Source organism: Rhea pennata, chromosome 3 (genome assembly GCF_028389875.1).
Source record: "Rhea pennata isolate bPtePen1 chromosome 3, bPtePen1.pri, whole genome shotgun sequence".
In the NCBI taxonomy this organism is placed as follows: Eukaryota; Metazoa; Chordata; class Aves; order Rheiformes; family Rheidae; genus Rhea; species Rhea pennata.
The window spans coordinates 32330333-32356442 of NC_084665.1; the positions used below are offsets into that span (position 1 = coordinate 32330333).

The following is a 26110-nucleotide window of genomic DNA, read 5'->3' on the forward strand; positions in this document are numbered from 1 at the left end:
AGTCTTACACTAGGGGACAGGGAAAGAAGGAGACTGAGGAGATTTATTTCATTCTTTCCTGCTTGAGAAGTCTCCTTGTGTAAAATCGCCTGAAGTCAGTCTTACGGTGTTGCACTTCATTGCTAAATCTGGTTTCCTGCCTGATTCACCGAAGATGCTGATTGCTGTAAGTGGATGAGAGCAAGGAAATACAGAAAAAGCCATGCCTAGTAAGGCTTTAACAATGCGTAGCAGATTCATGCTAATTCCAGCAACGTTTTTTTTTTCCCTCAAAAACTGAGTCAAGTCTACTCCACAAATGAATGGGAGGATGCTTAAAAACACAGATGATGCTGAAAATGTTGTTGAATCAGCAAATGAAACAAGCTGATCAACAAAGCAATAACCAGCATGACAGACAGATCAATGAAGGCCAAGCAACACAGAATATTGTTATTTTTTATTTATTTTTCCAGATGTTTATCCAAGCTTTTCAGCAAGTTCACAAAAAGTCTAGCTTTGAATCTGAATGATTTGATATTACTTTTAGCATAGTGGATTACTTACACAGATGAATAGATGCTCAACTGTAAGTTTGTACTTTATGACCTTTGGAAAATTGTGCATTAATGGGGTCTAGTAAAGAAAGATTTTCTGCATTCCTTCAGTAAAAATTCTGATGGAGTAAATTTAAATTTAAGCTTTCAGATATGTTCATAATATTGCTAATTTTTCCTCATGTTTTGTGGTTCTCATAAACCACAGAAACTAGCCTAGGTTTGATTGTTCATTTTAATTGTATATACCATATAGCAGGAAAGAAAGAGCTGGAAGTCTCTCATTCCCATTGAATTGGTCAAAATGGATATTATTCCATAACAAGCTGGAGTTAATTATACTATCTTCTTTTAGATTACAACTCTTGTGGCTAACTTAAGTTGCTTCAATAAATATTTGATTTAAGATTATTCAAACCAATTCTATCTTCTGTTTTAGTATTTATACGTAAACTTCCTTTAGAAGAGAAGAATTTACTCATAGCCATGTCTTTCCTCCTAATATAGAGTTTTTACTGCTTAAATCCAGAATATGTTCTTCTGAGAACCATCAGGAAGGGTTCTGTAAAATACTGGGTGGGTCAAAAAGTAAGCGCAGTAGGGCTTTGAAATAATAAAGATGTTCACTGTATTTATGAAAAAAATGGCTTTTTTTCTAATTTGAAAACTGACAGGCTTGCAGACTTCATCTCCAACACAAGCAGTACAGTTTCTCAACCTTCCTATCTAAATTTGTTGGTAAATACTGCCAGTGATATGAGATGAACACCTCATCAGGTAAGATCAGACTGAAACCCACCAGTTCATTTTTACTCATGCTAGTGAAAAGTTGGTGAAACACTAGTTAACTCAGCACAACCCATGGCTGGTTTTGGCTTTTTATATCCTCAAAGTCTTTTCCGACAAGACTTCTAGAACACTTGGACTTTAACAATAAAGCAGTCCTTTGTCCAAAATTCTTAAAACTCAGGTGGAGGATGCACAGTTAAAAATATAAATTATGAAGAGTGGACTTCCTTTTTAAATGCTTTGCAATTGCTGGTCTTTCACTGCAGCATGATAATTACTGAAAAGATAAAAAATATTTTGGTGACGCTTGTATCATGGGCAATCAAAAACATAAAGTTAATACTGCATTCATGGGCGGTAACCACCACACTGAATCAAATGCTGCTAGAAAAAGTAAGATTCCAGGAATCTAGTGATGAAACTTGTTGAGGTTTTTCCTTTTGAAGATATTAGAGATTGTTTCCATAAGATTTTGAATATTATGAGAACAAATGTTTTTCTTTAGCCCTCCTTTTCCCTCCCAACTCACAAGAGATAGCTTATTCTTCAATATGTGTTTGTGTGGCTTCAATTTTTACCTGAAGAAATGCAGACTTGAAACTGTCTCAGCATATTGAGGCATGTCCGTTTTCAATCCTCTAGGGTTGCTGAGTTACAGTTTTACTGTTCACATAAAACCAAATCCCTCCACGTCTGCTATAAGCCTTGGTTCACATACAAAAGCCCAACACAATGCCTCCACCAGGAGAATGCAGCCCCGGACCTCTGGAGCTGTTTACTGCTCTCATATAACGCAGCCAGAGTCCCACGGGGACAGGTCCGAGGACAGGACATGACCCTTTTTCAGCAGATTTGAAATAAGGCCTCTGATGTTGATTGCAGCTTTATTTCTAGTCAAGAACATCACTACAAGCCACAAGCTAAAATTCTGTGTATAAGCTGTTTAAAAATATCTGTGGATTCTACGGTCAAATTATTTGCATAATTTTTAATTATTAAGCTTCAATGCACAAAATCTATCTATATTCTTTAGGTGAACAGTCCACAGAAAAGCACTAATTTTAGTAAATATCCCAAGTGTCAGAAAGGCTAGGGGAATACTGCCAATCAATTAATTTGATGCAATTCCATTGCGTAATTAGACAGTGGTGATAGAGTGAATAATTTCAAATTAAATGTTTTTTCAGTACCACTGTATCAACTGCATGTAATTCATTTAGTTCCTTACATTTAGCAGAAGTAGGCTACATTTTCCATATGCCATTTATAAACAACATACACAGTTAATTTTATTCCTTACTGGAAAGTACCCTGGTCTATTTACAAGTTAATTTGGGAAGTGACACCATGAGAGTTAGCCATATCTGGTGCGCCTGACACACAGCATGAAAGGAAGAATGAATAGCCAGTATTTTGCATTTGGCATTTCAGAATTAGGGGAGGTAAATGTTTCCAGTTATATACACTTAAAATAATTTCTGAGAAGATATGCTGAACTTAAGCTTTAAGCTAAATACCTCTGTAGCCCTGTATTATTCTATCAGTTGTTTTCCACATCATCATTCATTCTTTTGTTAAAAGTTTACTCCTTAGTAGTATTTATCTTACTTGGAAAAATTATAGGTCTAGGAAAGAGCTTTATTTTGTTATACTAATTTATGCAACTACTTCCTTGTGCAGTGGTATTAAAGCAGTAGGACTTTTTCATAACAGAAAGTAAAGTTCATTAGAAAAACACCGAAAGTGTACAACAGGAAATAAAAACGAAGCATAAAAACGTAGCTTTCAATACAACATGAGCTTTCAACTGAAATACAAGAAAAAAAAAAATTCCCAAATCCTGCCACATTACCATCTGACCAACTTGAAAGGCACTGAGAATGGAACTGTACAACTCATATGCACACCTGTGAGGATAACAACCAGAATTAGATGCAATCGTTCAAGGCAGAATATGGCACTGTGTAGTCCATTAGGCATTTTTGGTACATACGGCAGTCTTGTATGTTCTTAGGATAAACTGGAAATGTTAACTAAATATATAAAGGTTCAAAACAGGCAAAATATTTCTGTGAAAAAAAAAATCATCATCTGAAGACAAGCAGTTCTGAAACAAGGCATAACATATAGGACATTTTTGGCACAGGAACATGGTATCGCATCTAAACAGACACTTTTAAAATTAATCCAGTACATAATACATAAAGGAGTGGTGGTGGCAGAGGCAGTGGGATAGGGGTGAATATCAAATACTTGGTTTTGAGTTTACTAGCTGAGGTCTGTGTTTCATAAATCAGACAAAAACTGAAGCAATCAAATCCATTTCTGAGGCAAGAAAGCACCTATTGAGACGATCCAACCTACTTCCAGGAATTCTTGGGGGCTGACACACGCAGACTGAAGAATCTGTCCGGTATCACCTCAATGCCCAAGGTTGTCTAAAGCTTTCCATTAGCAAACGCTGCCTCCTGGAACTGAGGGACAAATGTTTTGAAATATGCCCTAGTGAAAAGAGAAAGTTCATGGTTAGGAAAGAATAAACTTAGAACATGGTGCATGCATGAATGTAGCCAAGATTTTAACAAAGAGAAGCATAAAGGTATTGTGTTCAGTCCACCGTTAGTTCTCAAAAATGGGTAGGGTTTTTCTTGTGAGTTTTTATTATACAGCAGATCTGTATACTTCAGCCTTCTAGATCCAGTAGTGTTACTTGCACTGGTGTTCTCACCATAAATGCTCCTTCACAGGGTTGTCATCAGTAACTTGACTGTGAGAGGAATGGCCTGAACTACCTTCCATGTTTTATCCAGTGCAAAGTTGTTGAGATAAACAGTATTATATATGTATGGCACCAAAGAAAGTCAATGGAGCAGAAAAATCATCAGGGTAAGTCAGAACACTTGCAGGAGGATAAGCTCTTCTTTATCTCCTTAGAGAAACCTTAATGTAATACAGAATCACTGCTGATGGCATCCATTTACATAGGATGTAGCTAATTCTCAGTAGTGCATAAATACTACCACTTTGGATGAACTCTAACTCTTTTTATTAGACTCTGAAATTCAGAATGTTATTCTATAAATTGAGATGTGCTTTGTAGCTTTTGGATCTTAGTCCATCTCCTTAGCAAAGCATGTAGTGACTCATAAGTCCATAAAATGAGTTGATTCTAAGCATCCAAAGTTGAGTTTGAACTGTACCTTTCAGTTCACTGCACTGCAATACACAGCTGTGTATTAAACAGATCTTGTGTGTTCCAATGATATCATTTATTTGCAAAGTATATTAGAAGTTGCTTCAGAATTCTGTCCTGTGATATTTTTGACTACTCCTTTCTGTACACTGAACTTCCAACTTTAAGTTTCTCTAATTTTCTTTTTTCTCTACTAAAATCACTGGTCTTTATAAATTTCTGTGCAAGGAGAATACTTCCACTCCCCTGCCCCCCACTCCAGACATTACAGATATATTAAAGTGAGACCAGTTGCAGTTACGATCATTATGGTACCAATCCCTCTGCTGCTATACTGCCTCATGCAAACATACGCTGACAACCTTCACAATGAATCATGACTTGCATTGCATAACTGGGTAGAAGTTCTGGCAATTACTGAACATCCATTACACCTTCTTACATCTAAAAATGTTGTAAAATCACAGAAGAGGAAGTTCCCCTCCTCTTTGTGATGTTATGCCCAATAAATTAATTAAAAGATTGCTGCAGTCAGCTTTTGTGCAAAAGCTGTAAAAACACATGAGATGCTGTCCAAAGGTTAAAAGAGGAATACAAAGTAAGAGAATTTCTGGACTGGGGAATTGAGCGTAGAAACGGAAAAGAAATGAGGAACAACCACTACACACATTTCATAGCATACACAGATTCTGATGTGTATTTTCTATAGAATACACTTGGATTTATTGAATCAAAAAGCAAGCCCTCACAAATTACGCCCACAAAAGAGATTGTTCATACTGGCTTATGTGCATACATGAACTAGCTAAGAAGGTATGTTTACCATCTGATTCTCATAAGTGAATAAAATTTTTGTGTTTTTATAGTATATACATTTGAAATTGTGGTCTATTATAGCATGTCTCAGCTCTACATCATTCTGCTTCCTCACTGAATATCCCTTGCACGCTGTCATTCACAGGATCTATCATCCTGTTATTTCTCCTTGCATTATCCATCCCAAAATTTAATTAATTTTTCTCTGCTTGCTTATTTTAAGTATCTTCTTTCTTCCCCCTTGATAGCTTCTCTGCAGACTCTTTCATGTCTGTGCTCTTCCTTCTTAACTTGATAAATGCTACTTAGAACTTCCCTCTTACATTTTCCTAAATTGTAAAAAGTCTTAATTATGAAAATAAATGTAAGCAGAAGTACTTTTCTGCATTTGGTTTCTTTTTTGAAACAGCTTTTTTTTCACAGCATTTTTGTACTTTGTATGAATACCACATTTACTGTGTTGCATTTCAAGCACCTTTCTGTTAGGTAAACTCCAAAACCGAATGCTTCTGACACCACATACGCACTCCCACACTATCTTTACCAAAACAGTATCCTTTCTTTTCACTGATCCCTTTAGTGCAGCTTGTATCCTTTGCTGCAACACTAAATCAAACTCCTCCTTACAATCTGATCAAATGTACTATTTCAAAGAGGATCTTATTTCACTGGCAGTTCATATAAACCTCTTGTAGATGTTCCATATGCTACAAGATTATTTTAGTACTTCATTATTTGTAAATGTCTTTTTTTTCCCCTGTACTATAAAGTACATGCTTGAATTTCTCCTCATTACTTGTGGTCTTGTCCAGAATGAGGTAAGTATAACACCAAATATTTACCCAGAATATGTTCCTCTACTTTGCCTACCATCCTACACTTCCCAATGTCTGAGATTAAAGAAATTATGGATCATCATATTCTTAGCTGTTGCTGAAAGAAACTAAAAAAAAAAAGACGACTCTACAAAGAGATTCAAAGCAGAATATACTTGGTAGAACTGTATTAGCTATAGCATATTTAATGGATTAAAAAGGAAAGATGGGGAAGTAGGAGAAGATAGGTTAAACTGCTTTGATATTAATGAACACCACATATAGGGAGAGAATGGCCAGTGTTAAAAATTTTACAAAAGTAACATAATTTATTTTGAATCTCTGTATTAAGTAGTAGTTCAGGGAGGAGTGGCATTACTCATTATTAGAGCCTGTTAGGGCTTTTTTTTTTTAATCATATGGTCTTTTAATGGAAAATTATGTTTTTTTGCAAAGTTGAGTATATTTTTATAGAAATGCTATTGGCTTTGTAACAAAAAGAAAAGAAGGAAAAGATGGTTTGGGTTGATCTGTGTGGAGACATTTTGATTTGTGGAACGAATCCTAAATATTCACATCAATTTGACATTAACCTGTTCATCTGCAGCCCAGGTCTCAAAGATGCCAGACAAGATCCTGGTACATCACAAGAGTCAAAAGTATAAGCAAAATAGCAGAAGTGGTCTAGTGCAAGAACCTATGGCAAGAATGATGGCATGAATCATTAAAACCTCTACTTCCAGGAGGCATTATGTTGGCAGATGCGCTACAGTGTCATATTAATTACATTTTTTTTCCACATTTTTTCTTCCACATTTTTTCAAGCAAAACTTTTTCAAACTTTTTTCTTTTCATCTGAAGTCTGGGATAAACCATATGTCAAAATATTTGAATTTCCTGTGAAATAAAAATTCTGACTTTTCTCTTAACTATAGATATTATTAATAAGGAAGAACAGAAAAAGCACCTATAACTGGCTTATAGTGGACAAGTTTCACCTATCTACCAACCGACATCAAGGTTAACACATATATTGTTCCTCGATAGGATAAACAGGACCATGAAATAGATTAATTATTTCATAATTATTTTACATAGAATAACTTTAAAAGAAGTGTAAGGAAATTTTATGAAGGACAAAACTTTTCTACAGAATAGATGGCATGGGCTTATTTCACATGGAGTACTAGCCCTTTTATAAAGTTTAAGTTTTAAAATGATAGAAACACACTCTAGCATCCTGTACACACACACACACTCAGAGCAACTCTGAATGTTAAACTTTTACACAAGTTTGTAAAACTTTTGAAAAGGATTAATGTCTCACATCCTGTACACCTAAACTTATCCACATGAATTTATATGTCAAAAGAACTTAGACTAGTGCCATGTCACTGAACAGAATGTAAAAATCTCTCAACATTTTGTTTCAGATGCTTTGCTACATGATACCCTCGAACATCCAGAAATGTTTTGAAATTATTATTTTTACACCCACTAGGTTAGTTTTTCAGCTCTAGTCAAGGGTTATTAAAAATAATTCAGGAATTTAGGTACCTGTGGAACCACACTGAAGATGCAGAAAGCAAACTTTACTGCTTTATCTGTAGTTTCTCTAGGCTGCATCACACTGAAGAGAGCAGATTTTGATCAACGTTTTTTCTCCTCTTTAGGAAAAAAGAAATGAGTTCCTTCCTTCTCCTGCTTTACTCTAGCCTGTTCTCAGTGGCTCTGTGTCACAGTGACCTTACACAAAGCTAAGAGCAGCTGCATGAAATGCTCTAAGTACCGAGAAACTGGTTCGTACAAAGTCCACAGATACTCTTCATGTGAGTGTTGAGTACAATGGCTCTGCATCCCTCTCATAGTGGTTTAGATCTTAGCTTAAACACAGTGTAAAGAGTTGCTTTCTTTTCTGTTTAGAGTAGGTGCCAATCTTCATACAGGCACATGTCTAACTCTTTGTTAAGTGTCTTACTGTAAGAATCCATTGTTTTTTGTCTATTTGTTTTTGTTCCCTCAAATGGTCATTTTCCAAGTTCAAGGTAGTAAGCTATAGGGTTTCTATGGAAATTCTTCTTCAGCACTCCAGAAAACAACACATTTCTCTGTAGTTAACCACTATATATACTTGATATGGTACATTGAATTTCAGGTGCTAAGCTCAAGGACATACGCTGAGAGTAAAGCACTTATCTTTCCTTCACCTTATTATCCATGGAAAGAAAGTCTTGCTATTGCAAATGGTAAGCATCTAAAAGAAGACAGAATTGGATCATTCATTGTTTATGTGTTTTCAGTATAAAACACTGACTGTGGTACAAGGTCTCGAGAAGCCTATGTATACTGATATACATCTAAATCCAAGGTATAGGCTTAGGGTGCTTTAAACATACGTGACTCAGAATTCGCATGCTTTTGTGAAATTTCACTCCAAGTGTAATGTTTTTCAATAAAACTCAGTGTTAGATTTTTAAAATTTAGTTGGTAGAAAATCTACATTGACCATCTGCTAATACCTGTTGATCTTTAGATTCCCATGCTGAAAATTCTCTCTGAAGATTTTAAACCACTTTGTATATATATTGTTGAAAGCACTCTACCATTGGAATGCATTTATCTTCTCTTGCTATTGTTTTTGCTTAATTAGTGCTACAGCTAAACTATTCAATAGTACCCTTACTACTGCCTGCTGTTAATAGTGTTAAGAGCTGCATAGGTGTTTCCATTTCTCTTAAAACTTCGATGCGGGAAATTCTGAGCAGAAAATCAAGATTCGAACTCTGTGAGGAAAAAGTTGTATAAAATGCCATACCAATATGATCTGTTTTTTGCATCTGGGACACGGATATTCATCATAGAGTGATGAATCATCTTCCTAAGTCATTCACAAAACCTAAACTCCTCTTCTCAAGAGTGCTTTGATGCCAAGTTTTAAAGCACTCTCATCTCAAAATCATCCATGTTAGTCCTATTTGCAGTAGTTCCAAGTGTCTTTTCCATCAAGAGATGACTTGAGGAAAAAGAAGGAGACAAAATAATCCTGATGACCAATACCAAGTACAGATTTAGGTGCAAAGCAACATGTCCACTACCAGCACAGCGTCTTCTATCTGTGCACATTCTTCACTGACAAATGAAAGCCCTTGAGCAAAAATCTTGATCCTTCCAAAGACACACAGGCTGTCGTTACCTTCTTTTACCTTATCAAACACCTGTATTGTGTTCCTTCTCATCAAATGACAGCCTCAAGTCATTTTACTTGGATTTTTCCTACTATTGCTTTTGAGAGCAAATTCTACTCTTAAATATTATCCCTTATTTCAAAATTTTAACTCAGCCTTTTTTGAACGTTTTAGTATCTATTGTGACTAGGGTCTAATATCTTTAAATTCTGAAAATATTAGGCTCTGTTTCCAGCACATCCTTAATGTATTCAAAATTATATTAGCTAGTACATTTAATAAATGCTAATGTTAATAACTAGCTAATGTTCATCCCTTTTCTCCTAGTCTTAGCAAGACCAACAAGAAAAAGTGGAGGTCTTTTCCTTAACCTTTTCAAGCTAATATATCTGACTAGGGCAAGTACTCCTACAGTGATGGGGATCTCTGAACAGTTCTGCACAGTATTTTCCAGTTTTCTTGGGTTAAGATCACTTCTCCTCAGTGATCCTCTGTTGTCTGAATTGTCCAGTACGATTAACAGTGAATATACGCTAGAATATTCTGCAATTGCTGTTAATTGCCCGGGGAAGGGGGTGAGCACTGAATCATCCCCCCTTCAGCTGTACTGAATACGGCTGAGAATCTCAGGCATCTATCCTTGCTACTGTCCATTTCTTTTAGAGGATTTAGAGGATTCGTGTCTCTGATTTGCATCAGTTTGCATCTCTTCTTTCTCTTCTTCTGCACCATAAAGGAACTGCTGCAAGACATCTACAAGTTTCTTCAAATCCGCAGAATCCTGATAGAAAAAAATCCAGGCCAAAGATGATTGATTCTTCATAAATTAGTTAGAATAGCAGCATTTTACCCTCTTCCAATTAAATTAGGTGAAAACAGGAACTAAGAAGGGTGTAGGTCAGAGTAAAGGACAGCCTGAGGCTTCTTGATGTCTTTGACCTATTCCTCTCAGACTAGTATTATAATGCTGACACTTTGCAATAAAATCTTGTTATATAAATTATTTCAACAGCATAGCCATATTAGAATTATAAAAGAGCTTCTCCAAGCTTTATCAACACCACCTGACTTTTCACTTTTTGAAACACTAAGTATTTGCATACAGTATACATGCATATGTAGTGTGCCTTTGTATTTTTATTTTTCTGTTGCAACTTGTTTTGACACAATGAAAATTTGTTTTGAAAATACTCAACACCCACAACAATCCCTTTTTGGGTCCCAGGCAATAGGATTTGTCCTCTCCTGACTGTATAGGCACAGTTAGCTGGCTGGTTTTTTGGAACCCTAATAATTAACCTTCTGTGTTATATATATCAGAACCCTCCAAAGATACCGTTTGCTGTTTGTTTAAAACAGACAAAGCCAAAGATGCTAATATCTTTTTTTTTTAAATATATAAAACTTGCTTTCTTTTTAAATTTCATTTGTTAGGAACTATTTTGTTAAACAGTATTAATGATGTTGAATTAAAGGAACTTGAAGTAATGAATTGTTATATTTATTCCACTACTGGGTTTGTATTTAGGTCACATTTCCTAAGAGTGCTCATTAGATCTTTAACAGGTGGTTATATGCTTCCTGCTCTATCTCTATGGCTTGTATTTAACAATGACTCAGATTAAAAGAATTCAAAGCTGCTGAAAGACCATTCTTTCCATACCCTTCATACCAATATTCCAGGCTTAGTTAGTTTGTAAACACAGATCTGAGACATTTAAACATCTTTGTTATTTTTACTATATATAAAATATACTAATATATATATATATATATATATATGTATATATAAAAATACATATATATATAATATTTTTATATATACATATATTATTAATATTATATATATATATAAATACATTTAAAATGTATTTTAACTGGGTGAACCACGGTATGGTGTCTATTTATTTGCAAGCACTTCCACAGCATTCCTCACAAGGCTAAAGATACGTTAGCACTCACGACAGAACTGAACAATAAAGTCTCCTTGTTTTCTTGCAACAGTGGGGAAATAGATGATTAATTCGATGCTAGACATTTTATGACACAGCTATTAGGAGAAAATGACTGTTAAATTATCTTACTCTGCAGCTCTAAGATACTAAAACATTTTAAGTGACAACTATTTCTCGACAGAATGGCTTTTGGATGCATAGTTTGAATCACACTATAACAGGCAGACCCACAAAATGGATACCTTCCACATGGCAAAGACTTGGGAACTAATAAAAATCAGGCCTATTTTATGGCTAAGATAGACATTCAAACGGCAACAGAAATTCTAAACTATAATTTGAAAATCACAAAAGCTGTTATCCAAGCACAGCAGCAGAACAATAAAGGCACCTTCCAGGATTTCTCACTTCAAATGTACATACAGATACTTGGAATGTGTTCGTGTTTCTGAATTAAGCTTCTAGATGAATATGGTTTTTCGGATGTGGTTTATAATTTCCTTACTAGGCAGCTTTATCTATAGCAAATATTTTGCTTTTATGTGAAACATGATGTCTACAGTTCTCCATTTTAGACATCTCCAAATTTGGCAATGTAAAGTAAACATTCAAAGTGTTTATACAGCAGCAAAACAATAGTTCTTAAATTACTACTACTGTAACTAGCTAAACACTCAAATGTTCAAAAGCTTCGGTGCACAATGCCATCATGCTGCCAGCAATTTTTTCTGGGTGCCAAATAGATTAATCAAATAATTCCTCTTCCTGTTCTAATATTTCTACCTTTCTACCTTTTCTCCCACCCAGTCTACCTCCTCGCACTGTGATTTACCAACGCAGTCTCTAGTAAACTTCCTATACCCACTTCTACCTGTCCGTCTACAGACAGGCACTGTGCAAGTCAGTTCGATGAGCATGACAGTAATCAAGCATCAACAGAGTTAGGGGTCTACAGGAGGCAGCTGTCAAAATACAGACTTTCTAAAATTACTATTGCCTTCAGCTCATTTCATAATATTGCACGACAGAAAATCGTCTTCAAAATTACAAACAAAACAAAACGTGTTACCGAAACTGTAACAGGAAATAAAAGCAGTAGAACTGAAACTAAACACATCTTAAATCTAAACTTTACACTTCACTCACTTCAGAAAGCTCTTCTCTGTATTTACTAAGAATGCCTTTTCCCTCCAGAACTTCTTGTTGGAGTTATTACAAGTTCTAATTCAAGTCACATAGAAAGGTGCAAGAAATGGTTATATTTAGACACATTTTTCAATGGTTTTCTGATTACAGAAATAACAGGTGGCCTTACTCCATATGAAGCAATCAGAAATAAGAATTCAAATTTAATTTGGTAATACATTCCATTTGGGTCTCTGTTCCAAGAACTAAGATATTGATTCATTTTTATAAATAAAGCCAAGAATTCAACATAGCTCTGCTGTAAAAATTAAGACGACTTTGCTGCCTAACTTACCATAAAGCAAAATGAATCTCAACAACCTGTTCAAATAACAGAACCACCATAAATATAATAACATGACTAAGGCAAAATACGAAGAAAGGGGGTTCTAGGGAACTGGGCTGGAGTCAAGACTGTAGATCATGATGCACACTGGGAAACAACATTTATGTTAAAGTAACAGCATAAGTAGGGCTACTACTTTCCCGAAGATGATAATTTTGGTACCAAGAACACACGTGTTCCCCAAGACATGGGCCTTTACTGACAATTGCTGAAGTAACAGCTGCTGGACATAATCAATGTCCATGGATCACAACCAGATTGAAAGCAGTAACTACAGGAAACACATTTTTGAATCATCTGGAAATCAAGATTTATTCTCCTGTAGATTTTTGATACAGATATTTGTGAATTTACAGAAGTATATTGCACAAAATACCCTGCAGATGCAGTGACTCTAAGTGTCCCAAAACCTACATAGCAGAATAAACCGCTATTTTGAAAGTTTTATCAATGCCTTCTGCTTGTCAGTTCAAGAGCTATTTCACTTCCTTTACCTTCTCCACAATACACATAAATAGACTTGCTTCATCAGATGAAGGCTTGTGGTCTTAGATCATAGCAGTTTTGCTTCTGCTTTCTTAACTTCCATTTCCCCCCCGGGGATTACTCAGTGCCTGGGGTACCAAGTGTCTGCAGCGACGGCAGGCACTGGAAGCTCTCTGTCACAGCACCATCGTTCCATTTCCCTGCCAGTGGATCATGAGAATGTTCCAAGGTCATCATGGAAAAATTCAGTCTTCATATAATCTTTTTAAACACAATGCTAACTCACAAGAAATTTCCAGTCCTATGAACTGCACTGTGACCTGCCTGCTCTATTTTTCCTATTTGCTGAAGTGCCATAGCCATATTTTTCCACTTCAGGTAAAGGTTAACATCTTAAAGAGATACTGTGTATTCAAGACATTTTTTATTTCCTCCTACCTAGGCTCCATAAGTGCACACTGAACTGTACCATCTGCAGAGCAGTTATTTGGTAAATACAGTAAATTTTAAGGAGAAAGCTGATGCCTGCAAGATGCAACTGTGAATTTTTTCTGAGTATAACAGGCAGGGTGACAAATAAGGTGAAATAGGGAGGGGGAAAAGTAGGGACAAGATGAGTGGGAGAAGAAAGGACAAAAGACTGGACAAGAATCCATTCAGAAGCAAGGAAAGAAGACAAGCACAGAGATTCAAGAAGAGATCAGAGAAATAATAATAGAATTTCAATGATCTTTAAAACATTATTGAATCCCTTAATTGTACTTCAGAGGCTGACAAAACTTACCATCCTCCCCAGAAATGAAAAGTTACACCATCTATGCATCCACAATGAATCTGAAAACCAGCATCCCTGAAAACTACGTTTGCTTGCAGGTGAAAGTAGCAATTTCATCATGCCATACTTTGCTTTGCCAGATCGCTTAACAAAGGGGCCAAAGGCAACATACCAAAACATACGAGTCCTGTTTGGATATTCATTAGGATAAACCAGTCAGGAGGAAAGGAATGAGAAGCTATACATCTGTGATTATATAAAACACATTAAAGAAGTTCCTTCTCTTTTCTTCTCTATTTATAAGATATGTGTTTGCAAGGAAGGGGAAATTCTCAAAAGGTCAGAGATGTCTCCAAATGAGGAAAACCAGTAGGAACAAACTCTGAAAACTTACATGTAAAAACAGAGCAACACAAATAAAAAATGAGTCTGAGGAACAATTCAACAAACATATAAAAACTACTAACACACACTTATTAATTTATCGTTGATTAAAAAACAAAATGCCATGATTGCCAGCTAACTCCTCCCACAAACTTGTCAAACAGTGCAAAAGCCAACCAAAAAATAAAAGAAATGCCCAGAAGTAATAAAGCCATGAAGAAAAGCTAAAAGCATTTTTGCAAGACCTTCACCATGGAGGTGCTTAGAGAGGTTGCCGTAGCACAACTCTTTTTTAAAAGAGACTTACTGAAAGGTCTGACTAAAGTAGAAATGTCAGCCAAAAAGGTGAAGAACAAACCAACAAAATACACACTAACAAATCAGCTGGCTCAGATGACATAAATGCCCAAAGGTTCTACAGAAATTGAATTGTGAAAAAGCTAAACTCTCAAATAGCATGTAACCTCTTGCTTAAAACAATCTGGTACCAGAGAAATATGATGTCAGTTAAGAAAAAAAAACAACAAAAAAGAGAGTCTGGGAGGAAAAAAGGACGATTAGACCAGTAAATGTCCATACTTTACAAACTGGTAGAAACTAAAAAATTAGAGTTAGTGGATTGGAATAAATAAGATAGATTGGGGAGGAGTCAACATAGCTTTTGTAATGAAAACTCATTCTTCACAGATCTCTTTTTTTCTGAAGGTACCAAAAAACATGTGGACAAGAAAGAACGTAGTGACACACTGCGTGGCTTTCAAACAGGCATTTGGCCAAGTTTCTCAAAGTTTTTTTTTAAAAAAAATGAATTACTGTAATAGGAAAAGAGGTCTATGACTGGATAAATAGTAGGTCAAGGTCTTAAAAAAAGATAGGAATTAATAATGAATGTTAATAGGGGGAAATCTGTGTTGTTCAACATACTCCTACACAATCAGCAAAAGGGAGCAGAACAAGATGGCAAAGTTTGCTAATAATAACAATTCAGTCAAGGAAAGAACAATGAGAGCGAATTAATTATGAGGAACTGCAGACAGTCCATACAATACCAAGAGATTGCCTGATGAAATAGCAGGTGAAAATTTAATACTGAAAAATATAAAAGGGAGGTATGTGACGCAAACATCTTAATTTTCCATACACAAAAAACATGGGTTCTGAAACATTGACAGCAAGAAAATTTTGATCTTAACATGTCAGTGTAATGCTCAGCGAGAGGCAGAAAAGCCAACCAAACATCATCAGAAGCAGAATAAAGCATTAACCAGATAACAACTCTATGTCACCATATAAATACATGGTGAACTTATCATGAAAAACATACAGAGTTCCTTACCTCTGGAAGAACATGATAGAAATGATAAAGGTATAAAGAAGCGGGACAAGAGCGATCAGAAATATGGAAAGTCTTCAACAGAAGGAGGGAGGACTTTGAGAAAGGGTGACAGAGGAGATGTGAAAAGGTCTATAAAATCATAACCATTACGGAGGAGATGAGAAGGGATTAATTATTTGCTGTCTCTTCTAATACAAGAGCTAGGGGGCAACAACTGGAGCTATCACAAGTTAGAAATGTAACGAGACAACAAAGCTAGTTCTTCATGCAATGCACAGTTCATTTGTGCAATCCCTTGCCACAAAATTTTGTAAGGTTAAAAATGTACTCGAGTTCAAAAACAATTAGTCAAACAGAAGAAAAGCCAATCAGGGCTATTCAGTATAAAAATACCAACTCTAGATATAGAAATTTCTAAAGATGGTAGAATATGCCAGGAAAACATCATTATATGCTTGTCCATGCTTTTCCATAGGCATCAGCTACTGATTACTGATAGAGACATGGTACTGGGCTAAATGTTCAGTCTGACCTAGCATGACTGTTCTTTGTGTTTAACAGAACTATTGCAAATACTACCCTCAAGACAAGACTGTGTGCCTACCTACTATTTTTGCTTAGTTGCTGATTTTGTAGTTGATCAAGTCTGATCAACTGGGGAGGGGATCAACTGATCAAACCTATTAGATCTAGACGAAAACTCAGCTCCTTCCAGAAGCACAGCTTTCTCTCCACCCTTCTCTCAAAAGCAAGGGAGGATATTTTTTGTATCAGGTCTTAGTGTCATGCTCTAATACAGATTTAGCAACCTTAATAAATGTATAATGGAGTTCTCTGAAGAGAACCAGACCAGTCAGGTGATCATAGTATTTCTAGAATATCACCTAATTCTGGTTATCTAAGAACCACCTACACTAAATTCTAGCCCTGAATGCTATAAAGCAGCTGTTTACCAGCAAAGTGCTGTGATACTGCACTTCTACCAAACAAACTCCTCCAACCTTTCTGTGCATTTCTCTTGTCAATGCATGACAGAATCCCCTTTTGCAGAAAGAATATTTACTATGTACTTAAATATACACATGAACAGATCACATACACCCCCATATAATGTCTACACAAACACACAGAAAAAATATTAGCCCAACAGATATTTTATTTCTGTGCTCTTCTATAGCACCTATATTTTTTCATCTTTAAATACTTGTTTTTCTTTTCCCGCAGTCAAAGCTTTAATGAGAAGTGACCAGAAACAAGTACCCCAGCCTTTCTTTCTTGGCTGAAATCCATATAACGCATGACAGCACTGAAGATCCCTGGCAGGCACCTGTCAGAAACTAACATACCATATCTTAAGAGTCAGACTTAATTATCGAAGGAGACATTTAAAGAAAAGAACACAAAAAATATGACTCAGTAAGTGTGACTTTATCATGTATATTCACTGTACAGTGTATTGCATGTACAAGAACAACGTAAATCTTATTCTGTGAAAATTCTAATTAAAACCTATATTAATTAGTATTTTGCCTATTATATCTTACAATCAAAAATATTTTGTTATTAAAGTTTCCCAGCAAATCAACTACAGAAGATACCACAAGGATAAACGCAACCCTTAAACATTTTAACAAAACACATTCTCTCCATTTACCTTTCTAATCTGGTTTATAATTCTTATCAGATGACGCTCCCACAGAAAATGAGAGTTTTGATTTAATGATCTATAAACTCAAATTAACTTCTTCGTAACTTCACATGACCGGGTCAGCACAGCTCTTCTCACTAGGGCTGTCACAGCATATTGGCCCTTTTGTGTTCTGAAAAAGAGTCTACCTGGGGCAACAAAACACCTGCCCTACTTGACTGCAGGCAAGAAAACCAAGAACCAACGAGCTTAAAAAGTGACCCAAGCTCAGCACCCGACCCTTCACTTCTCCCAGAAGAGACTCCTCTGAACCTTGCCAATGCTCAGAGATCAATGAACACACAGCAGCAGAGGGAAGGATGATGTCCCTAGGTCTTGGGCTTCTTTACCCCACTCTTGTTTTTCTAAACTTCATTCTAATTATATGGTAGCGTTGTAAGAGAGCCAAAGACAGAAAGCCAAGAGAAGAGCTTTCCAGGGAGAATGTGTGTGAATGCAAACAAGCTAATTCTTGGAAATTTATCATTAAAAGATCCCCGATGTACATGAAACAACGGTGTAATACATTTAAATAGAACTTTTAACTTTTATAAGGGAAAATAGTGTAAATACTGTAATAGAAACCAAGTTATAACAAATAATTATTATCTTGATTAAATGGTGAGGAGATTGCAAAAAAAAGTGCAATGTTTTTCTGTAAACTTTTTAATGAGAACCAAGGTGGCACAGACAGAAAACAAAAGTTTTGAGGAACTAGAGAAACTTGTTATTTCAAAAGATTGCAAAACATCTCAATGGATGTTCTGCCCTAAATGTGGAAGAACTCTAACTTGACCATAAAAAGTGGACGAGTTAAAAAACTGGCTAATGTCAATATAAAAAAATCCATTAGGACACTCACATCAAAATATACTGAATGTAACAGCAAGTCACTGACATACTACCCTGAGTATCTCTAAACAGCAACACAGTCATGGGCCCCCCAGAGCCTGAAGTTCTCCCTTTTTAAAAAAAATACCCTTTTATTAGAACACCTGATATTTTCCCTCTCCTTACAAAGGCGCATTAAAGCTTAAAGCAGTAATTTCAGCCAAATAGCAACTAGCACCTTTGCATGGTACACATCCTCTCTTTTTATGATACTGAAGGAAAAGGTATTGATGAGGCTGAAATTGCTACAGCCCAGTGCACCAACCTGACACTTCCTAATCGCAGCGTGGTTGCTTTGAGCATGAACTGCTGCTGCAGCAGCACTGCTGAGATACATGTAGCTCACACATGATGTGTCTGCTTCTAATCTTAAGCCGCACTTAACCCTATGGCAGAGCAACAGCCAATATACAGTTGAGAGCACTTGAGCCCATCTAAGCTTTCACCTTCACAGAGCATTGAGTGATATGTAAAATTAACGGCACACTGAGCAAGCATCAGTGAATGGCCAGTGTTATTCAGCAACATTATTCAGAAACAAGCTTTAGCAGCCAATCTGAAAAAATGAATATGAACTCTAAGAACGACTTGTTATTGTGACACCAGTTTTCCATCCTTTTGCAATTTTTAATGAGAGGTAGGTGGATCTGTGTAGGATAAAAGAGTAAATTGAGTCCTAACTCGTACTCTCTGAGGTATGACCAAAGCCTACAGAGTAGCACAGGGTCAGACAGAAATTGGCCACAGTGCATCTAACAACTGAATTTGATTTGTACAAACAAACAAGCTTTATTTACAGTATTCCTTCAGAAAATCCCAGGCTTAGAGTCTGCATATTCTTTAGAGACTCCATTTATGTACACTTGAATGCCTATTTAAGCAAAAAACAAGAGAGCTTTCCCATGGAAACCACACAGAGATGTTTTACTTCACACGTACACCACAAACAAGGCTGCTAACTTTCCATAATTTACTATATTTTCTTAGGTTTGTTATTGTATTTTAAGACAAAATCTTTTTGAGAAGCTGCTTGCATGCAGCCACAGACATGTAAATAAATGACCTATGACAGACAAAGCCTGAGATGTGAACTGAGAGGAAATGGCATCTGGGCAGCCTGTAAGAAAATTTTTAATCATTTTGTTTTTGCTGTTTCTAGCCAGAGAAACAGGTTAGAATTTTGTGTTTAGCTGAGAAATAAGAAATCTGCAGGCATTTGAACCACGTTGTTTAACCTGGACTTGATTCATCTCTTAGAATTAAATCAAGTCGGAAGACAATCCCGTGGCTAAGACAACAGCAAGCTTCAATTACCAGATGCTATCTTTCAATGACAAATCTACTTCAGCGAGCCTCAAAGAAACCTGGTAATTTTAAAAATTACTTAAGAGGACACAGAGAACACAAAGGGAAACTGAATTTCACAGAATTTATCAGATAGGCATGAATTGCTCCATGGATTTGAAAGAACATGAGCAGTTTTCCTCTGTTACTGAAAAAGATTCTGCTATATTCTGATTTGAAAATTTGTCTTTTAGATTGAGGTGATGTGTGTGTAAGTGTAATTGCATATAACTTACATCTGTATGTGTGGATTTTAGGGGAATAATTTTGCACCTGCTTATAATTACTACTGATTGTAGTAGTGATTGTAGGCTGCCACAAAGGGTTAAATCCTCCCTTCAAAAGAGATGCCTAACTTTGCTCTGAGGCCATGGGCTGCAAATACAGGCAAGGCTTGTGGATGAGAAAATCTCAGCGGGATGATATTCTGAAATTCACAGTGGTTCTCCATGCTAAGAGCTATGTGGGATATGTGCCTCGATGCCTGGTTGAACAGCAAATGAGCCCAGCTGGTACAAGAGCAAGCAAAAGCCATCCTTGATGGTGTCTTGAGTTATAGTGAGGAAGCTGGTGTAAACTGACCCCTCAGGTGCCTGAGAATAAAGGAACAGATTTTTGTCAGACCCCAGAACTTCAACTGGGAGATCCTGTGACTCTAGAACAGCAGAGCCAGAAAAATAAATACATTTTTTTCCTTCAAAGAATGCCAACTTTGGCTAAAAGGGCAAGAGACTACATATAAGCACAAGCTAATAGATAGCATTAACTAACACATTCAGTTAGAATACTTTCCCATATAACTACATATATTTCTATATACTTGGCCCATAAAGTGGACAGAGCAAAAATAAAATAGAATAAAACAAAAATTGGTTGGTTGTGTTGAAACACACTATTGTCTTCTAAGAAATATTAACAAACATATTTTAAACATTGATATTTACAGAAGGTGTTAAGTTGGATGAAAAATCTGTCTTAAAATATGCTAGCATATATTATAACAATATAGTTATCTTGATACAGATTTATTTACGGTACTTATTCAGGAATCACTAGCTGTTCCTGCAAGCAAAGTGTTTTTAAGTAGAACAACTTCTCCATCTCTTTGCAGTTCAAGGATAGTTATTTCAGATACTGCAACACACTTTCTTTCCCACTTCTCATCTTCTTTCTCATGTTATGTATCCAGATTAAAACTTAAATGCAAAAGCTCAAATACAGAAGTGAATAACATCAAAAAAAACATACGTACGATAGTAAGTGGACCCATTTAGTGCTTTTTAAAAGAACTGTTACAATACTTCTAAATTTCAAGTGCAGGGCAGAGAAGTTCATTTGTATACGCCCACTCATAAATGAATGCACTTAGCAGACAGAACATAGGTACTTGTATGCTTTCAGCTGCAAAGTAAGTGCATTTTACAATACAGTCCTAAAAAAAGCTACAGTGATGCTTCCAGTTACTGTTTAATTTATTTTAAACAAAAGATGCATAATATTGTGTGTTAGAAAGAAAAATCAAAAGATGCATAATATTGTGTGTTAGAAAGAAAAATCAAGTCCACTAAAGCAAAACATATTTGATCAAGAAATGGATCCTCTAGGCAGTGTGTTATTAAAACCAAACACTAGCAAAAATATTTCTATTACAATAGATTGAAATCCAAAATATTACTTCATGTTCTCCATAAAATTTTAAGCATTATAAAATACGCAAATGCTTCAGTCATTTGTTGTTTGCTTCCATCATTCCCAAATTACAATCAGTCTATGACCATGCCATTCATTTGATTTTCTCAGCTTGAACTATTTCCATTTTACTCCCTTATTCATGCATCTCTACTAATTTAATTTAATCTTCTGATTGTCATTCAAAAATGTTCATTCTAATATGCCATGTTATTTATGCAATTTGATGGCTTTATGTGCTGAACAACTGAAAATCAGCCTGCTTACACTTGTTGCTGTTCTAACATTTTTGGTTTGCAAAATCTAAATACAGCAGCAAGGCCTTTGCCCACGCTGCTCCTTTCAGGTGAAATCTGTTTTGCTTCCTTAGAAGACAGCGTAATCTACACTACACCAAAGCAGCACTGCTGCCCACATCAGCCTGCCCTTGCAACAGCATCACTGTGGGGAGCCTGCCCTGGTATCTTCAACTAAAAGGGATAATTGGATTGAAGTTGTTCCTTCCCATCTTGAAATGAGGGCTCACAGAAAAACAGGAGAGGAAACAGCCAGAAGCCAACAGAGAGAGCAGTGAAAAAGAGTAAGGGGTCTTTGGATTTCAGTGAACTTTCTCAAGCTTAGGACTGCCTCCACACTATGCTCACTGGCCACTGCTCTGCCTCCCCCTGTTCTGCTGCGTCTTTCTGCCACAGCCTTATTTCCTTACCTTTCGGGTTTTTCTTCCTTGCTCTCCCCACCTCACATGCCTTCCTTCAGGGTCTTCTCTACGCCCACACGCCACTGCGGAATTACCATGATTGGCTGCTATCATGCAGATTACCCCTGCTGTGGGCTATCTTGCCTACTCAGATCGGAAGTGCTTTGGAGCAGAGACTGTCACTACTCTGGGCTTGCACAATGCCTAGCAGAGACTTGCTTTGATCAGTTCTTTGGCACTAATGTAAGTAAGCATAATTAATAAAGTATCCGTCTATACTCGTACATGGGAATCCTAGACTGTGTTGGAACAAAACACCTTCAGGTTTCATAATGTTGGAAATGTCTATACATACATAAACCCATCAAATCTCTACCAACAGATGACTACATGAAAAAAAATGGACTTTTTAGTATGAAATAGCAGCCTGACTTACTTTGCTCTCTTGGCCATTTCATTGCCATCCCAGCGTGGGCTGTAAGGGTAGTTCTTCTGGGCCTGGGAGTACAGCTGTCCACTGTTAGTGAAGTGGTAGACTGACTGAAATGTTAGGGTTGGTTGGTCTCGAGGAAAGTATAGGGGTAGGTCAACTGAAAGAACAGAAAAGGGAGTCACAAAAATACACCATTCTGTTTATTCACATTTTTACTGGGAATATATCATTTCTTTGAATTAATTTAAAGGTGATAAAAAGGAGAAAATGATGATTAATTCTAACATATCCTTCTGTTTTTCCCTGTAAATAAGGATTTGAATATATTGCTGTATGTCCTATTCTGCTTCATCAATCTTTCTCTTGCAAAATATATAATTAAATTTGTTCATATAGTGTATTTGTATGTTAATCACAACGCTTACACCGTGAATATTTTGTTACAGAAAAAAATAATGCAATAATATCTTTCTTTTACAGTGAAATTTTCTCTTTCAAAGAAAATCAAAATACATTCTGTTTATGCTTTCCATTCAAGAAAGAAATTCTTCTTTATCAGCTTTAACCAACTCTTTTCAGTGTCCCCATGGACAGCAAAAGCATTATCATTCTCATTTTACAGATGGGTAAACTGAGACGTAAGGTGGTTAAATGATTTGATAAAGGATGCAGAAAGACTCAGCCATGAGTTAAAACAGATCTCACCTTGCAGTGGAGACTGAAAGTCAAGTGGACAGACAAAAGAAAGCCACAAACCCCCAAAACACTACAAAGTCATTAACATCAGAAATGTCTCACTAAAAATAAAAATCAGAACTTCTGTCTTAGTTCCCTTTGCTTATCACAGTCTCATGGTCAGCTATGTCTGCCAGAACAATAAAACAGCCTACAACAGTTAACATAGTCAGAAACTACTTTTTAAGTTAACTTTTTCATTGCTAGATTTATACTTAAGATTTTCTTTTAATTTCAGGAAACTTCACAAGTCTGTAGTTACACTGAGTTATGACAACAGATTGCCAAACTATTTACTGTAAAGGTCTAAACTAGCACCAAGATTAACAGAAAAAAGATGCATTTTTCAAAGATGTAGATTTCATTTATAAGGCACCTACTATTAAACCCTTTGCTATTCCTCAAACTGCAATTTTTTAAAGCCTGCAAGATGAAAGAATATGCAAAATGGAACAGTATTTCCCTGTAATTCTTAAAGCATTTTTCCCATTTGGTGTAGTAATGACTGAAATAAACTACTAAGATTATAATTCATTCCTGTAAGCCTGGGATCTGAGTATTCTTTAAAGAGGACTGTGAAGTGACAGATAAAGAGAAGTAAAGTATCCTAAATCAATGAATAGGTTGTAAGAGCCAAAGGAAGAATCAAAGCAGATTTTAAAATCACTACAAACAACAGATTTTTAAGAGAACATGACATCATTAAACCTGTCCTCATGTGGAGCAGAATCTCCCATTTCATGCATTTGGTAATGCATTTTATTTTCTACTTTTTCATACCTCATGGAACAGCAGCTCCAGCCTTCCTTCAAAATATCTGCCCACAGACTGAAATGTGAATATCGAAAAGATTTTCTTTTTTCCAAATTCCATGCTATTACACTTTGCTTTCCTTCACTTTGTAGTTTTTCTAAGCAGCTCTGAATATTTAGATATGCTTTTAGACAAACGATAGGTCCCTTTCCCTCAAATTACCCTGAAAGGTCTACAATTAAATATGTTTGTAGTAATGAAGTATACAAAAACAGACTGTAATATCTGAGCTGCAGTCTCAAAATAGAGCAAAGCACTCAAGATCACGGCGTTTGCCCAGTTCCGCGATCCAGTGTCTGGGCCACGCGTTGGGATAATTCTGAAAGCACCAGTGACTCAACTCACGGAGCAGCTTCCAGCAGATATTTAAACAGTAATGACACGAGCAGAGCTCTGCCAATTTGGGCACAGATCATTGCTATAATAAAGGTTCGACGCTAAGGTTGCTTTGTCAAATTCCTCTTTATAACGTGACTATTGAACATGATCCTTGGAAAACATTGCCATACAGGAGGCATTTCTCAGTGAGCAAGCCGTCTCCTCCCCTCCCAGATGCTACTCGTGTGCTAGACTCCGAAGGACTTCACTGCAGAAAGAAGCGTAAAGCAGGGAGACAGGCGCTCTGCTTCAGAGTCCTCAATACATTTGTGCTCCAGCTCTGAGCATTTAAACTCTATTTCTTTAGAGCATCCTTTATCTTCCTTCTACACTTATCAGTTCCTTGAAGGAAAACTGCTCTGTATATTTGTATATTTTATCACTGTGTAAAAAAGGGATAACAAATTTTAGTAAAAAATTCCAGTATTCTAGTCTGTACATTTAACTTCTTTTTGAGAATTTCTGATTCTTATTAAATTTGCTTTGAAAATCTCTGTCTATAAAAAGGAGGCAAGCAGCACCATTTTTCTTCCAGATAATTACAACAAAAGTTTTACATTTAGGGAAAAGCATCTAGCAACTAGAAGCACTGTTTAAATGGACATTGTGCTTCAGAGCAGCCTTTATTTGTTCTGATAAGCCTTTCGTATTTTATAATAATTTTTCAACAAAGATATCACAAAAATATATCAGAAAATATTTCCTTCCTTTTTCATATGTAAAACCTGTAGGTTTACACATAGGAAATACATAAATAGGAATTTTCAGGACTCAAGTTATAAACTGCTAAATCAGATAATCACATTAGATTTAAAACTGTGCATGCCGTATCTGACCAACAGCAGTATTATCCTAAACTTCAAATTGAATTTTGAAAAATTTGACCTGCCTTTGATTTTTAAAACTATCGCTCACCTAAAACCACCAAATTCCCATTTTTCTAAATCAAGTGTTCCTTTAATACAAGTTGTGAAATGAGTCCATACCAAGTAAAAAAACCTGTTCCTAATTTTGGAATGTAACCACACCTAAAAGACAAGTAAACAGGAAATAGCCTTGACTTGTAAAATGTTATACATAACTCAAGGTAGCCAGCTATTATTTCAGAAGTAGGAAATAAAGGCAAGAATTTACTTCCGGCGCAGTGGATGAAAGTCCATTGACACTGTAAGTGTACAGAATGCTTGGATATGGTCTTAATCATTTTACTGTATGTAAAAAAAAAATTATTAATAATCAATGCTAGCAAGTGCTTTGAAAATGAAAGGTCAAATTCTACTCCTAGGCATAATCACATGGGGCGGCACAAGTTTGATAATGTAAGTTTTTCTTTTTACCTGGTTATATATGCAATCTGACTTTGAATCTTTATGCATTAATACAAAGTAAGATCTGCCTTTAGGTGATACCTCAAGCGGCAAAGGTAGGCATTATCCTAATTACATCCCAGACAACAATTATACTTCATCATGAAAAATACATTACAGTTAAAAACAATGCACTGCTTTTGCAAATCTGAACCATAAAAACTGAACCATAAAAACTGCAAAAGCATGCTTTGGTTTGGCATGTTAGCTGCCAAATACTTAAGAACTACAAAAATGTATTCAAGTTGCATACAAGTGCTATTTCCAAATAACAG

The 26110-nt window shown here is 36.0% G+C and overlaps 1 protein-coding gene across 1 annotated transcript in view; it reads right to left on the minus strand.

Annotated features, from left to right (window-relative positions):
- Positions 1-427: 427 nt before the first annotated feature.
- Positions 428-26110, minus strand: part of BABAM2 (BRISC and BRCA1 A complex member 2) — a 177047-nt gene continuing 151364 nt past the window's right edge. Inside the window, exons 11-12 of the mRNA XM_062571946.1 lie at positions 22546-22699; positions 428-3827 (exon numbers count right to left, since the gene is read on the minus strand). Of these exons, the coding sequence (XP_062427930.1) occupies positions 3764-3827; positions 22546-22699 (218 nt within the window). The 3' untranslated portion in view covers positions 428-3763. The remainder of the gene's footprint in view (positions 3828-22545; positions 22700-26110) is intronic.